Raw genomic sequence first — 16757 nt, 5'->3', positions numbered from 1 at the left:
CATATATAGTGAAAGAATTCATTTAAATAAATATTTGCTATTGAAACAGCCAAGCTGACTTGGGTTGCCAGAGATGTAAAGCTGTCATTCTGTAAATCTAGAGATCTTCTACCACCCAGAATAATTGTTTAGAAAACCTGTTCCTGGAACTGTGATGAACTGATTTTTTAATGTATGTATTTTTCTCGCTCTGGCTAATGTATATTTAAAGAAACAATCTTCTATAGCTATCACTACCTTCCAGTAGGAATTCAGTAATTTCATAAATGCATAACTTTATCTAACCTTGAGACCCTAATTTCAATTAATTTTAACAAATAGTTGTTGTGACAATTGTTTGCTTCCTGTAGTAAGCACAAGTAAATTATTGGAGAAAAAAAAATCTATCAATTCTGTGATAGCTTTTATTTTTCTTAACCTGTTCACATAATTTTGAACACTTTATGTCAGAAAATTTCTACACAGATTTCAACAGAATGGAGAAATAGAACCTCAATTTGGATTGAATTTTGAGCTTGACTTAGCTTTCAGTATTTGAATCAAAACCATTCATCTACCAAAACGGGTTCCTTGCCTTTTATAGCTTAAGGCTGTAATGAAGACAATGCATCACTTTTGTGATAATTGCTTGAATTACTGTTCCGAGTGAATGGCCCACTTGGGTTGATCTCTACTTTCCCTGAGTGAAAAAAGGCAGCTTCTTTCCTTAATCTACTTTGTACCTTCTGTGCAACATGGAGCCCTTCTTCTGAAACCTCCAAATTTAGTGGTAAGACTTCATTTGGTTTCAGGTGGTCCACGTGTGAGGCAGCAGAGTGGCCATATGGGGAGAGTGACCTTTCCACAGCAGCCTCCCCCACGTCCTTTGCAGCAGTGCTCCTGCATGGGGCAAGTCATGAAAAATTTTACTTATACGGTCTGCCAAGACAGGTTCATCTTCCATTCACTTAGAGTCAGTGAAGCCAGCGAATAGAAAATGTGTGTTTGTGTATTCTTGTGTAAACTAATGCTGGCAGAAGAGGCAGCATTGCCCCCAAAGCCACCTGTGTGAGGAATAGCAGGCCCTCTGCTTGGGTATTGATCCAGGCTATGGACACCAGAACTCTCTGCAGAACAACTGGCTTGTTTTTTATTTATCAAATTTCTGCTGGTGATAAGAGAGGGCAGGAAGATAGGGATGTATCTTCTGATTTCTCTATCCAGCTTCGATCCTTGTGGAGGAAAGGGTTGCCTTGCACTGATAACTAACTGTTAGTGAAGATCATAATTAGTATGACAAGCTCAGACACTGCCTTAAAAAATTTAAAAAAAAAAAAAGCCATACTAATATAAGGAAAAAAATTGCTACAAGACTTTTGTGAAAATACTGGACTTTTGGTTTTAAACAAATCTTATTTTCTTAAGCCTATTTCCAGACCAGAGCTTTAGAATAAAAAAAAAGTTACAAATGCTGATAAAAAAGAGACTCCTTTATATCAACCTAGAGTTATTTTATATTGTTTAATCTTGTACAAGAGGGGAACTGGAAGAACTCTTGTAGTTGAAAAAACTGTGCTGTTATTTAAAAAGGAGGGTGTGTCAAAGACAGATGAGTTAATATAAGAAAAAAATTCAACCATGTTGCAAGTCACTGAAAAAAACCATGCATACATGGTTGCAAGATAAAGCAGCCCATCTGTGTAATTTACATAAATTATACTAGTTCCTAGCAGTCCCATACAATTGATGCAGCATCTAGAAATTAGCAGAGCATGGGGAGATCTGTACCTCACCCTGCTTGTTACAGATTTCCAGTGGCTGTGAACTGCAGATGTCACGGCAGGGACCTCATGGGAGGAGCAAAACCAGTCACTGGGGGCTTCTCTCTCTCTGGCTGGGACATGTTTTCCCACAACAGCCCTCCTTACCCTTTGCACAGATGCACTTGCTGTTTCACCTGCATCATCTGCAGCACAGAGTGGGTTTTTGTCTCTTGTTTTTGCCCCATCTCTAGTTGGTTACTGCTTTGTCTGAAGTCCCCTGTGTCTGTCACTGTGGGATGCAGTGACCCTCTCATGGTTAGGTTGCATTGCGCCATTTTACATTTGTTTATTTTTATTAGCATTTCTTGTGAGGACAGTCAAGTTTGTGATTTTCAGTCTGATGTTGGCCTTTTCAATGTTTCTTTTCTGCTGTAGTTGAGATGGATAGCCTTTCTGAACTATCCCAGCAAGGTGCCAACCATGTCAACTTCGGTCAGCAGCCAGTCCCAGGGAACACAGCCGAACAGCCTCCATCTCCTGTTCAGCTTTCTCATGGTAGTCAACCATCAGTTCGGACCCCACTTCCAAACCTGCACCCTGGACTTGTATCTACTCCCATTAGCCCTCAGCTGGTAAATCAGCAGCTGGTAATGGCCCAGTTGTTGAACCAGCAGTATGCAGTGAACAGACTTCTAGCCCAGCAGTCCTTAAACCAACAGTACTTGAACCACCCTCCTCCTGTCAGTAGATCCATGAACAAGCCGTTGGAGCAGCAGGTCTCAACGAACACAGAGGTGTCTTCCGAAATCTACCAGTGGGTCCGTGATGAATTGAAACGAGCAGGAATCTCACAGGCAGTATTTGCACGTGTGGCTTTTAACCGAACTCAGGTCAGTCCTCTTCTTTCTTATTTCTTTGTGAAGTCTGAGTCCCTTCTTTCTCTCGCTAATTAGTAATCACCATCTTCTAAGTCTGTCTTCACATTTCTACCTCGTCACTTAGCTCCTCTGAAGGAACCATGCTTCCTTGCAGGATCTCTGTCCATGTTGATACATTACTGATGGAAATATCTGCTGTTCTTACAGGAAGCATGGTTCCTCTCCAGTTGTGATGGCTTATGAATAGCTGAATTTCCCAGGAAAGGAAATGACTAGCTCAATGCAGAACCATTCACCAAGTCACCCAACAGGTTGCCTTTTGTGTTGTAGAGTTGTGCCTGCTCCGACCACCTGCACGCACTGAACAAACTATCTTCTTTCACAGGTTTACTGGAGATGGTCTTTTAGCCATACTTGCATTTATTTTTATTATTTTCCAGTGAAAGTCCTAATATCATCTTTTAAGGCTTCTGAAAAGATTAAAAATTAAAAGCTTTATCTCTAGATCATCTACTATCTTCATGTATTTTTGCAGTTTGTTGCAATAACAGTAGCTGTTGAACTTGCCGGTGTCCACATCAGAACATATACTTCAGCTCTTCAATGCAGAAAAAGCCAGCCCTAGCAAAGCTGATAAGTAACACTAAAATGTGTTATTTTTTACACCTGTTTTAGAAGCTAACCCTGTTATAATTTATTCTGCTCTATGAATTTAACTTAATGCCATGTTGCATGGAATTTAATCAAGCTGAAATTATGGAAGAAATGTCAGTATACTGGATACAAATAAAAAGATCTCAAGATTTTAGAAGTATATCACAAAATAAAATATTTTTAATAGGACTTTTCAAAAATTAGTAATGTTTTAAAAAGACATAGGTAAATTTGCTTTGAGTTCCACATTTTTAAATGAAAACACATACTTAGGGAGCAATTTGCCCATTATAGATTATAGTACAACAAAAAAGATCATAATTTGAGCTTCTCTTGAAACATTTTTGTTGGAGAATAAAAAATTCTGCTTCAAATGCTCTGGTAGTACGTTTGAATCAACATGTCATTTATAATTGTTCTGAATTACTATTGCCTTACAATATTTTACATCCTCCTTTAGCTAAAAGAAAGTAGAGTCATTGTGTGAATTCTCTGTAGGTCTCTGTGTGTAAATGTGTCTTTCCTCTTTAGAGCAGAGGAGGTTTTCAAGATCTGGGCCTTTCATACCAAATTTCATGGATTACATGAACTCATGCAGGGACTATTTACATTAAGTTAGGTCTAGGCAGTGTGAGTTGTTATATTTGCAAATAAATGAGTCTTGCTTAATACAGTGTTTAAACATTTAATTATTAATACACTAAAGTATTAAAGCAATAGTAGTAGCTTCATGTTGCAGTGGTTTGCAGCTGCCATCTTACCAGGACAAAAAGCCAAGCAAGTAATTCAGAAAATAAAGTTTATTTTATATTTAGTTCTTTCTCAGGTTTGCCTAAAAGCACATTGTTTTAGCTAAACTTTCTTCCCTCTGAAGTGTTCAGTTTTTGTCAGCTAGTTTTGCATACAGCTTTTGCTATGTCCTTTGTGCATAAGCAGCATTTGTTACCTGAAATACAAGGTTAATTGGTTCTGACTGGACACTGAATTTATATGACACAATAGGAGAAAATGATTTTTTGATGTGATGAATGCAACTGTAGAACAAGATTTCTAGTGCAAATACTGATTCTTTACTTTAATATTAGTATTATTACACTAAATATATATTAAAATATGTATTGCTATGTATTTTTCTTACTACAAATGTTATTAAATATTTGTTTAAAGTTCAATTTTCCCCCACACTTTCTGGTTAACCAGCTTGGTAAAATGTGTGAGAATGACCCAGAACTGGGGGGAAACTCCAGTTCTGGAACACTGAAAACAATGCCCCAAAGAGATATGAAATACACCTATATATTTTTGCAATTTTCAAATGCATCTATTTAAAAGAACACAAAGTAGTATCCCTACATCCTACAAATTGTTTTTTCTAATTAAGTTAGTATTTGCAGTTAACTAGCTAAGGTTTTGCAGTATATGTTATGTTTTGTGGCAAATATAAGGAGAAAAAAGGAAAAATATTAGGAGCCTAGAGAGTGTCAGTCTCAGTTTGACCAATAAATATCTCAGCAGACTTTTCATATTAAGCAAAACCCCACTGAAATACAGAGGAGTTTTTTTGAAGGTGCATTTTACCTTTGCAAATCTGGAAATTGTTAATTTTACCCACAGTGACAGCTTATATCCAAGGGTAAATGCAGGTAACAACAATTCTTACATGAAAACTTTTAAAATTTGTTCTGCTTGCTGTATTTCTGAATTCTTCATGGCTTATTCAAGGATACATCACATTGAGCTAAAATTAGGATAGTGCTTTAATAACTGATGCTGTTGAGGAGTTATTTTCTAATAGTGATGTAATATCCTAAGTTGTCTTTCTGGTTTTGTTTTTTGTTTTTTGGTTGTTTTTTTTGGCTAGAAAAGTGAAAACACTTCTTTAAATTCATGTTCTGCTTTCTGAGATAGAAAGCTAACTCAGGCTTACCACTGACATTTTTGAAACTGTCATAAGCATATTTGAGCCGTCTCCAGGGACCATATCGTGCCATCAGTTTCAAAAGGCATAAGAACTCACTGAAATCAGTTAGGAGTTCTGTGCAAGAAAACCCTGGTGTCAAGATACAGTCTCAGATGAGGGGAGAGATTTGCTTTCAGTGTAGAAGTTAAGGAAGGAAGCGATCTATAAATTAAGAGAGATTTAGCTTAATGTTTAGGCAATAAAATGGACTTTGAAATTGGCTGAGGATGCTTTTTTTTTCAGACTTATGCTCCACAATATCAATACAGAATTTGGTGATGGTTTTTGGGTGGGAAGTTTCTACCAGTGTAGTGTCATAATTCAACACTTGATCCTAATTTTCAAGATTTTTTAATTTGGCTGCAAAAATGTCAACTACAAATATTTCTATCTTTCCATGATCCAAGGATTTAACAAAAATACTTCTGAAAACTAGATGTCTTTTTTTACTATTCCTAATTATCTATAAAGCAGGAAAAAAAAAAAAACAACCCTTAGCTATACCTTAGAAGTTAGTTCTTAAGAAAAATTGTGACTTTGATGTGTTCTTGACTTATTTCCCCCCTACCCTTAAGTTCTAAATGGTAATTTCAAAACTGAATCCTCAAGAATGTGCCTTGTAAACTTTAATCAAAATCCAGATACCTGTAACTTGAATGAAGCTTCACATCTATACAGGCACAACAGGACAACTGTTGCAGGGAGAAGCAGTTTTGGTAGGAGGAATTTCTCTATGGTCCTTCTAGGAAGTCTTCAAAGTACAGTGGGATCTGAAGTTTTGCTTGTCCTTCAGCAGTTGTGATTCCAGCTCACTAGATGCAGAGAAACAGGTTGAATCCTGTTAGCACCTCCTTTCAGTGCACTGTGGAAAACTTTGTTGAGTTAGTACTTGTGCTGGCAGATCTGAGTTTCACCTCAAGCAAGATGTCCAAAGGTGACTACCAGTCTGCCAGGATAATTTTGGTAAATTGAGATGCTTATGTTTCAGTTGCCAGTTCATCAAATTAATAAACATAATATTTTGTTTTTTCAGTGCATTGTGCAGATACCTCTAATGTCTTGAAAGAGCAAGTTCAGTATTTTCTTGTGCTTTGCAGGATAGAAAATGGTATTTGTGATCCGTGACAGTTTGCTCTCCTGGGTAGCCCCAAGCAACCATAGGGGTGATAGTGATGATACACTGGGGTAGACCCCAAGGTGTGGTGCCACCACCCCCCATCAGCAGAGAGACTCTGCCTGCTGTTTCAAATGTTAAGTTAAACTGGGAGTTCCTCTACTCTGTTTTGTTCTTAGAGCTGAAATGCAGCATCAACATTTGTTGGGTTGAAGTACCCTCAGAGCCCTAAACAAATAAATAAGCTCCTCTCCTGTTTCTGTTGCATGTTTTTAAATGTTAGCATGAGTCAGGAAGTGAAAGGCTTGGGTTCCCACAGCCAGTCTGACATTTGACTCGAAGGTGTAGCTTGGCCTGGTGCATGGCGGGGTGACGAGCCCGCGCTGTGCGAGCCGGGAATTGTGTTAGTCATGGTTGTGGTTGGAACTGGAACTGGGGGCTGCCTGCCTCCATTTGTGTACACTTTAAGCTGTAAGGTTTGCTGCAGGGACTCAGGTGCTGTTATAGTGACCTTATGGCTCTGTCTCCAGGAAAGAAGGAAGAGTGCTTTTTGCTCCTTTTCCATGTCTGAATCTTGATACTTTTCCCCATAAGTGACAACATTTGATCTGAAGTTTTTCAAATATTTCTCAGTGTTTCCTACTTTTCTCTCTCCCTCATTTCTGCTTGAGCCCCATGCTTGTTTAAAATATTAGCTGCCAGGACGTACTGCCTTTCATTCATGTATAATGCCTTTTCTCATATGTGAAAACCTCTGTGTATTTAGGACTCTGATCATGCTAATTCTGGGCAATTGCTATTTCGAAGGAGAATGCTTGGATGCACTAAACGGCTCTGTGTAATTGTAAAACAAAATCTTAGTTTACACAAACCACCTTCTCAGACACTACTTTTTTTTTTCCTTCCACTTTGTCTTTGGCACACTTTATTTTCCAGTAAAATGAAAAATGAAGATGGATTATTTAAAATTGATAACAGTAATGGACCATCATGTAATGTTTTATTGAATTTGAGTTCTGTAAATTATGTGGTAGAGAGAAATTTGCCTGCTTAAGTATAACAGAAATTGCCACTGTATTCATATAATTCTTCATAGTGTAATTTAAGAAAAAGTACACTATCCATATCACTATTGAATAAAAGGTAAAAAGGTGCTATTACACTATCATGACAGCTCTCCTCTTGCTACTAAGCGACATAGATAAATGTGTCTGCTTATAACTTACTTGGCTAGGATCCAGGCTTGGGGGTGGAGTTTGGGAATAATCTTCCACCTGGACATGGGATAGGAGCACCCTGCAACCAAGAGGGATAGTGTTCAGGGATGTTCTGCATGCTTTGGGAAGGTTTGGGCGAATTGCATGTTTCTTCTGTAAGCTTTGAAGTTCTATCACACTGATAAAAATCAATTTGAATCAGTGATTACGTTCAAAGAGGAGACAAACTGGGGGCCAGACAGGCAGTGTTTTTGTTCATATTGGCAGACACTTTATCTCCATTTTTAAAGAATTTGTAATGAGCTTTTGAAAGCCTTGATAATATTTACTGAACATTTTTGTGCCATTAGTAATGAATTATACTTGTGATGACATGTAAATTTTTTTTTTTTTAACCTATGAAACCTGGGAATATTTAAAAAAAATACATTTGCAGTGCAAAAAGAATACAAAGGAGGAACAGTGCAGAGGGCTCTGAGCCTAACAGTGCTTATAATCTCTTTGCAAAACATGCTCAGTTTTTATGCAGCTTGAGGTACAATATCAGGAGATCGTACCAAGACTGATATCAAGCCTGGTAAAATGTACACTTAATCTGTGCACATAAGCACAGGCCAGAATGTGAGAGCCAGTATTTTCTTTCTAGGATTTTTCCCATTGTACATCCTGTCTAACAACTTTTAGCTGAAGTTTTGTGCTCAAAAATTGAAGGAGTACAAATTAAGTAATATGTGAACCTGGGACTGCCTTCTCTTGGTATTACCTCTTCATTTTCATGATTTTTCCTCACATATTATGACCTTTAGGTTTAGAGCCTAGAAACAAACTCCTCGTTGTCTTCTCCATGCTCTGTCATCTCCCCTCCTCTCTCTGCATCCCTGTCCTCTCCTCTGCTCCCAACTCAAAGAGTCATGGCAGTGACTGGGTAAGAGAGGAGAATGAATACTCAGTGGCATTTCTAATCACCAAGAGGTGTCCCACAGCAGTGGAAATGCAGGCAGAAGTTAAAAAAAAAACCAAAAAAAAACCAACAAACAAACAAACAAAAAAAAAACAAACACAAAAAAAAAAAAAAAAAAAACGAACAAAGAAACCAGCAGCATTTTCTTTATTTACTTATTTCACTGAAGAGGGAAAAGTAATACATGAGAAACAGCTTTTTCTACCTTTTTTAGCTGTCCACTATGTGGCTAAGGCTTTTACCAGCAAATATTTTCTATTATGGGCTAAAGTATTTATTTTTTAAGGACCTTTCCTGTGGCTGACAGTGGGGTGGCTGTTTGTTAGGAGCCTTCCCTCCTGACAATGATCAGTCCACTTGAGTTTAGTTTTTCTTGCTCATTTTTTCTTGGAGAGGTGTCTCCATCACAGAAACAGTCAGAAATGACACATGTTTACAACTACCTATAAGGAGATGAACAATGTGGGCTTTGGTCTCTTCTGCCAAGTAACAAGTAACAGGGTGAGAGAGAATGTTCTCAGGTTATGTCAGGGGATATTTAGATTGGATATTAGGAGAAATTTCTTCCTCAAAAATGTTATTCAGCACTGGAACAGGCAGACAGAGAAGTGGTGGAATCCCTGGAAGTATTTAAAACACATGTGACACTTGGGGACAGGATTTAGTGGTGGACTTGGCAGTGCACGGTTAATGGATGGATGCAATGATCGTAAAGGTCCCTTCCAAACTAAATCTTTCTCTTCTGTTCTCTGAATCCTGTGCACTGCAGACAGATGACTGTCTCCAGTAGAACAAAATCATTTTGTACCTCCTCTTGAGGTAGACTGTGTAACCCTACCACTAACAAACATTGGTAACTGTGGGTTTGTTACTTAAAAGTAGAAAAAATTATAGACACAAATTTATTTTCCATGTTTGCTAATAAGTAAATTTATTATTAGACTAACCTTTAAGAAAAAAAAATTAAAACATTGCCAAAATGCTACTTTTTTCAGTAACTTGTTTATTTACCTTCTGAGTAATTTCTGCCTGGATACCAGAAAACAGGAGGGAACAAGAAAAGTGGTAAGAAAGTATCCCCCAAGATTTTTTTTTTATTCTCCTCTGAAATATTTTTCCTGCTTAATGCTGGAAAGATTGGTCTTTTCCATCCCATTTCCCTGTTATGCATGCAAGCACAGACAGGGCCATGAGGACCACACTGGCTGGGGTGTAGTGGTTGATACCTCTGTCCTCATCGCCCAAAAGGCGAAGTGCAGAGCTCACACCCACACTGGGTGCGCCCTGGTCCTACCTAAGCACAGCTGCTTGAGAGCAATGGCTTTTCAGCAGCACCTCCTGTGCTGGTTTGGCACTAAAGATAACCCAAGGAAATGATTTTTTCCTTCCAGATTTGCCCAGAACACCTCCCTAAGGGTCTTTTGCCTAGTAGAATAAGACCTTTGAGACAGGTGACAACTCCACAGGTTCTGTGAGCATCAGATCTGCCCAAAAGATTCCCTTGGCCATATCATTCTCCTGTACCCCCTTAGGAATTGATATATTCAGCATTACCTATCTTGGTTTTGGCTTGTTTATTGTCTGCTTCCCTCTCTATTTGCCCCTCCGTTATCCTGAATAACTTACAACAGTTATATAGGAAAAGAAACATTGGGTTATGTTATTTATTGAAATTCACATCTGCGTTCCCTTGTTACACTATAAGAGCCTCCCATACCAATCCTCTCTTTCCCAGTACAGCAACAGCATTTATTCTAAGTAGTAGTTGACATCTGCTTTTGCAAGTTACCTTTCTTATCACCATCTTGTTACTCCAAGACAGTAGAGCATTTTGAATGCCTGACATATTTAAAAGGAGAATCTAGTGTGGAGAGGAGATGTCAAGAGCCTGTTGACATTAAATATAAATATCCCAGGCCATGGACTGTTTGAGGATTGGGGTTCTCCTGATGACGAGAGAGGAAGGTGTAAGAAGGAAGAACATGAGGGCATCCAAAGAGTTTCCTAACTTGTTGTTAAACTCCAGTATGCAACCCTTAGAAAGAAATATTGACTTATAAAAAGTATGGCCCTGAGTCAGTGAAGCAGTACTTTAGGAACGTTGCAAGTTTATAGTCTCAGATTAGTTGTGAAGTACAACTTACTTTCAAAGATCTATTTAAGTTGCTAGAAATGTGGAAAACCTTTTTTATAAGGTTGGGTATGCATTTTGCCTGTGAAGCCTGAGAACCCCCCAGTGTATCTCACTTATCCTTAATGTCTCATGATTGTCTGTTGACTGTGAAAGATATCATGGCAAGTTAAGCCAGGAAAAGGAGGAAGACCTATTAGGAAGATTCCGTTCATGTTGTATTTAAAACAGGTGCTTAATAAAATTAAGGGTACAGTTGAGGCTCTCTTCTCTGCTACCTAAAATGCCATTAACATAATCCTATGTGGAGCAAATAGTGCATTTGCTGTTCTCATTCCCAGCCCAGTGGGAAGAAGTATGAGGACTGATGAGCAGTGGCTTTGCAGAGCAGGGTTTTACAGACACTCACATAGGCTAACTCTCCAACCTATTTTTTTCTTCCTTCCCTACAGGGCTTGCTTTCAGAAATCCTCCGAAAAGAAGAGGATCCCAAGACTGCCTCGCAGTCCTTGCTGGTAAACCTTCGGGCTATGCAGAACTTCTTGCAGCTGCCAGAAGCAGAACGAGATCGAATTTACCAGGACGAAAGGGAAAGGAGCTTGAACGCCGCCTCTGCGATGGGCCCGGCGCCTCTCATAAGCACACCGCCCAGCCGGCCTCCACAAGTAAACCCCTCTCTCTGCCTTGGGATTTATTTGCTTGTTGTGTTCTCTCACTGTCCCACTGGGTGAGACCTTTCTGAAAAAGAAGAAATCTTGTGCTGTCGCACTTTTTAAACACTCGTAGAGTCATTACTTGCAGTGCATATCACAAATTAAATTTAAGAAATATAATGGATGATAGTAGCAGTTTATTACTACCTATTTTCTAATTTTAAGATTAATTCTATCCATTATGCTTCCTACAGAATTTTTTGCTCATTTTATTGAGGTACAACCTTTACTGGGCATGGAAGATGATGGCTTTTAGCTGTCATCTTTTCTTACAATTCTTAGGTTCTTAATGTTATAGCTTCAGATAGGGATTTTGGAGACTATGAACCATTAAACTGAGAAGGAGTGAAAGCAGAAGTGTGAGTACCTTGTGTAGTGCCTTAAAAATTATTCTTCCAGAAAGCAAACAGGAAAAACTAAAGTGATGGGGGGAAGAAGATCCCATCCCAAAATGCTGGGCATGCTTTCACCAGCTTGAGCTACTGACAACTGTGTAAAATTAACAGGCTTGCTATATCCATTGCTCTGAATGACTTGGATATGTTTGTTAAAGCTTCATGTAGTATTTGTTAAAATGAAACTCCTATTGATTTCTCTAAGATTTATTCAATTCTTCAAAAATTGCAAAGTTTGATAGAGTGGGACTGAGAGATTCAATGGTGCAGTCCTTGTGTCAATCAAGAAAACTCTGATGCTTGTTTTAAGGTGCAGGAGAAATACATGTGAGCCGTAGGAATGCACAGGATTTCCACAAAGAAACATGGTTCACTCCAAAACCTGTATATTTTCAGAAATACTCTGCATTGCTGTGGCTCAAGGTTGTACCTATGCAGGGAAAAACCAAACTGATCTGCAGATATGTGGGAATCATGCTGTATACATGTATAGTCCAGTTTTGCTAAACGAAGCAAGGATTTGGGATTGTGGGAATTTTGCGTCGGGTGAGTTTTTGACAAAAACAGCAGGATTTTTTTAACCAGTCATAGGCTTGTGACTGTGACTATGTTCTATACCCGTTCAGAATGCTATAAATTCCTCTCGAGGTTATTTTCCTAATTTTCCTTCAGTTAATGGATACTAAGGACCACACTAAAGTAACGAATAACGAAATTGTAGGAGGGAGGACAGAAGATCGCCTGTTGCAGTACTTTTCACAAGAGAAGAAATTTTTAGCAGAAAAAAGCAGGTTGTACTAATGGTGTAGTTTCATTATCATTAACTTGAGTTTAGTCTGTAAAATCCACTATAGATATTCTTCATGATAAAGGACAAGAATCTATTTACATAGTATTGCTTTAGTGGGATATAGTTAAATAGAGATAACTGTGTTTAAAATAACATTTGAGTTTGTTTTAATATCTATACCTGCTCCCACAGCCCAGGTAATTCAGAGCCAAGGCTAACCCTCCTTCTTAACTTATCCCTTTCTGCCAAGGTAATGTCTCATTCTGTCTCAAGTGGTCTTGGGCAATTTCACAGCTAAAGAACAGAGTTAATTAGAGGACCTTCCTGAAGGGTGTCAAGTCAGAGGTAGTCCTTGTGCTGGTTTTAATTCACACTTTAAACTGTATAAATCCCTTGCAGCCAGAAAGAAAGTGAGACTTAGGGGTTTTCTAAACTGACAAAACATACTGTAAGTCCAAATTCAGTGGGAAAGGGGAGACTGAATCTATCTGTCTCTACTGTGCTCTTGTTCATAATTACATTTCATTTTTTTTAGCGTGAGTCAGGAGTATAGTTAACCTAATTGCGACAGTTCAAAGTAGAAACAGCATACGTTTGTTTTAATCCTTTTCAAAAGGGAAACAAGTTTACAAGGAAACCTTGTAGACTAGTACTTGAGGTCTACAGAGCAAAGCACTTATTTTTTCTGTTGTTGTGCTGTTCTCTGTCATTCAGCAAAACACACACCTTTTCCCTTGTGAATGAATTGAGAATGTAGAAACCTCTGAGTTGTGATTCTTTGTGACCTTCTTACATGTTTCCAGAATTCCCCACTATAAACATCAGAAGCACTTTTCACCTGCTGCTAAGTGTTCAGAGTCCTAAGTTTGAAAATTGAAATATCTGTATTGGTAAGATAACTACAATACTTGATGCTTGAAATAATAGTGAAATTGTAGTTGTAACACTGGCAAGTATAACTTTGCAAATCACAGTAGAAATAAATTACAGTCAGGATACTGCAAAATTTTTAATGCAAACTGCTACTGTGGTACCTCCCCCAAAATGTCCACAGTTTATTGAATATTTGATACTAAGGAAATAAAACTATGATCATCCTTACTACTAAATTTATTATAAGCAATTATTTAAGGATTACTTTGCAGGAATATAGCATAATATTTTTCCAGCTTGGCTATGAGCTTCTCGGATAACCGTTGAAAGAGAAAACAGACCGTTTATCCTGACAACAGAATTTACGCAAGAGCCAACATATTTAATATTAAATTTTTAGACCAGTGTAACATTTGAAACAATTAAACTATGAAACCATGAAAAATGGGAGCTAATATGCCACACATGAAGGTTTATTTTGCAATTGCAAGTTATCAGTTTCGGAAGGATGTGAAAATAAACATCCTGAAAAGGATCTATTTTGCATTTTTGTGTTGCCAACTGGTGGCCAGACAGTAGAGCAGACTTAACCATTTAGCAGCTGAGCTTGTTCTGTGTAAATTTTGTATTGTTGTATGCAAAAACAAAAAGTGTGACCTTGGAGGTCTGATTGGATAGTAGGAATTCACTCAGCATAAACCCTGGTGCCTGAGTTAGAAGGAACAGTATTGAATTTATCTCATTTTTACAGCATTCTTACTAGTTGCTACTTCAACTAATGTATCTGGATTGTTTCCAATTCTTTTTTGAAATCCTTTAAGAAGTTCTTTGTCCCCCTTAGTTCTCCCTTTCTCTCTGACTTAAACAAAATGCAAAATCTTACTCTTTTTTTTTTTTTAATTGAAATCATTAGCCTCTAATGCATGAGCTTTTGGGATGTGTGTATAGCCCTCTAAGCTGGTCAAGTTGTAAAAGTCTGCTACTATCTTCCACACTGGTGGACTGAGCACAAGGAGACGGCGTACACAAGGATTTTTCCCTTGGACATTGTTCGAGTTGCCACCCCTGGGCAGAAGCCTGTCTGTCAGGCTATTTCCTGGGGCACTGGAGTTTATAAGTGTTAGCATCTCCATCAGGTAGGTACTGCATGGAGACATCATTTAACCTCTGCAATCTAGAAGGAAGGGAAAAGTTCATTTCATGTTCTATTTCTTGTAATAATTCCCCCTGCCACTCTTCCAACACCTTAGTCTTGCAGATCACTCCACAGATGCCCTTTTGAGGTATTCCTAGATCAAGTTGAGAGAATGAGTCTATTGCATACTATGTGGAAATGAGAGAATCTGGGGATACTTTAGAGGATGCTGAGGTGCTAGGGGTGGTCTTTATGTCTCATCAGGGCAGTTTGGGATGTGGAGGGAAGATGATTCCCCCCTCCTCTGTACAGTTTGTGGGGGAGGATGGAGACAGGTGGCCAAGTCACAGATTTTCTTTTCCAAAATATTCTGCTTAAAGGTTTTTAGCTATACTGCAGTTATAAACACTTCTTTCTCAGGACAAGAAGTCTCCATTTCAGCAGAACCAAGGAAGAAATCTTTCTTGCCATTCATATTCCCCAAAGAAAATTTGTGTTAACCCATGGGTCCATCATCATCCTCTGTAAAAATAGATTACGTGTAACATCAAGAGCAGAATATTATTTTATTTTACAAGGCAATGTTTTAAGAAGTAGCTACAAATCTTGCATGAGTCATGGTTCTAGGTACTCATTGACCAAAACCTTCATCTCATAAATACAATCCTGGCCTCCCTCTGACTGCAGATAAATTACAGTTCCTTCATGTTAAAATAATCGTGAGTTGGGTCTCAGAGATAGGATGTTACTCTTGAAAGACTGGCATCTAGGAGAGCACTGCTTTGATGGTGTTTGAGGACTGGTGAATCTCCATTGCAGGGAGTTCTGGGTAACACCAGCTTCCATGAAACTTTATGGTGGAGTTCTAGCCTCATACTCATGTGCCATATGTCACCACCAGCAAAATTTTAAAGTTGGCAAAATTTGAGATTTAGGTTGATAATCTTTGTGCCAAGTTGCACTTTAATGAAAGTAAAATGAACAAAATAATAAATGCAATCCTCTCCTCCCACCCCCACAAAAACCACCATGGAGGAGAGTTAATGGAAACCCTGACACTTAACTATAGCTGCACTTCCAGGCGCCACTGTAATAATGGAGTAGTAAACCTTGTCCTGATAAAAGCTGTTCTGAAAGCAACAGCATTTATTGTACCTCCTCTGCTATTTGCAGAGCAGAACTGAAAAGTAGTTTGTTTTGCCTGGAATGAACTACTTTATGAATTTTAATGTACAATGTAATATTAAAAGCTAAACCAGGATTAAAGAAGATTTTTGTTCCCAAGCTAAAACAGTACTTATGAGAATGTGTTATATAAGATTTTTTTGTTTCAGTTTCAATGGGGAAGGAATGAGCTTCCATGTTTGTGAAAACCTCTTCATACTGGTTATTCCTTTTACGACAACTTACCCTTTTTTTAGGAAAATTGAATTAATCCAGAACTTCTTGCTGCTGCAATCAGTCTTATTTGATGAGAAGATATATCTGGGTAGGCCAGGAGGAGATGGATGTGTTATTTTTTTTTCAAGTATTCTTAGAAGACTAGATTGATTGGTGATAGGAATATAGCCAAATGAATTCCTGATTCTCAGTGTGTTACATTTGTAAAATAATGCTTCCCTCTTCAGTTGGTATTTGCAAAATTTGGTTACTGTCAAAAAAAAAAAAACCAAAAAAAACAGCTGATCTATCATTTCTTTCCTAAACAGAAAATGTGGCTGTAGCTGTGGGTGGGGTGGGAGGTTGTGCTTAAGTGTGGATGAGATGAGAGATTATGTTTTGTTTTGTTTTTCGCTCCCAAGTGAATACTTTTTCCACCTCCTCACCCAAGTCCTGAAGTTGCACTGTTGAGAGCTTTTTTGTTTTCTGTTGTTTTTTTTTGAGGAGGAAGGTGTTTTTTCAGCCCAGCTTCAAACAGCCTCTGTCTTGAACTCAGTTCTAAATTCAACATGACAGCCTAGATGCTTGCTTATGTATAAATTATGAAACAGTTTTATGTATGGATATTGTCCAAGAGGTTAACTGACATTATTGCATGAGATTCATCAGACCAGAGTAGACCAATAGTCCCATCTAGACCAGCCAGAGTCTACACCTGATCTTTGAAGAGAAATTATTAAGAGACAGGAGAAGAATTTTTATACTTGGCCAATGGAGTGAATTGGAGAGGGAAAGGGTATGACTGAGAACCACA

General features: G+C 38.2%; 1 protein-coding gene across 1 annotated transcript in view; it reads left to right on the top strand.

The window, feature by feature from the left end:
* Positions 1-16757, top strand: part of SATB1 (SATB homeobox 1) — a 73357-nt gene that overhangs the window by 26949 nt on the left and 29651 nt on the right. Inside the window, exons 8-9 of the mRNA XM_062496201.1 lie at positions 2178-2632; positions 11110-11322. Of these exons, the coding sequence (XP_062352185.1) occupies positions 2178-2632; positions 11110-11322 (668 nt within the window). The remainder of the gene's footprint in view (positions 1-2177; positions 2633-11109; positions 11323-16757) is intronic.

Source organism: Cinclus cinclus, chromosome 1 (assembly GCF_963662255.1).
Source record: "Cinclus cinclus chromosome 1, bCinCin1.1, whole genome shotgun sequence".
NCBI classification, from domain to species: Eukaryota; Metazoa; Chordata; class Aves; order Passeriformes; family Cinclidae; genus Cinclus; species Cinclus cinclus.
The sequence above is the reverse complement of the archived record's forward strand: the minus strand, read 5'-3'. Positions and strand labels throughout refer to the sequence as shown.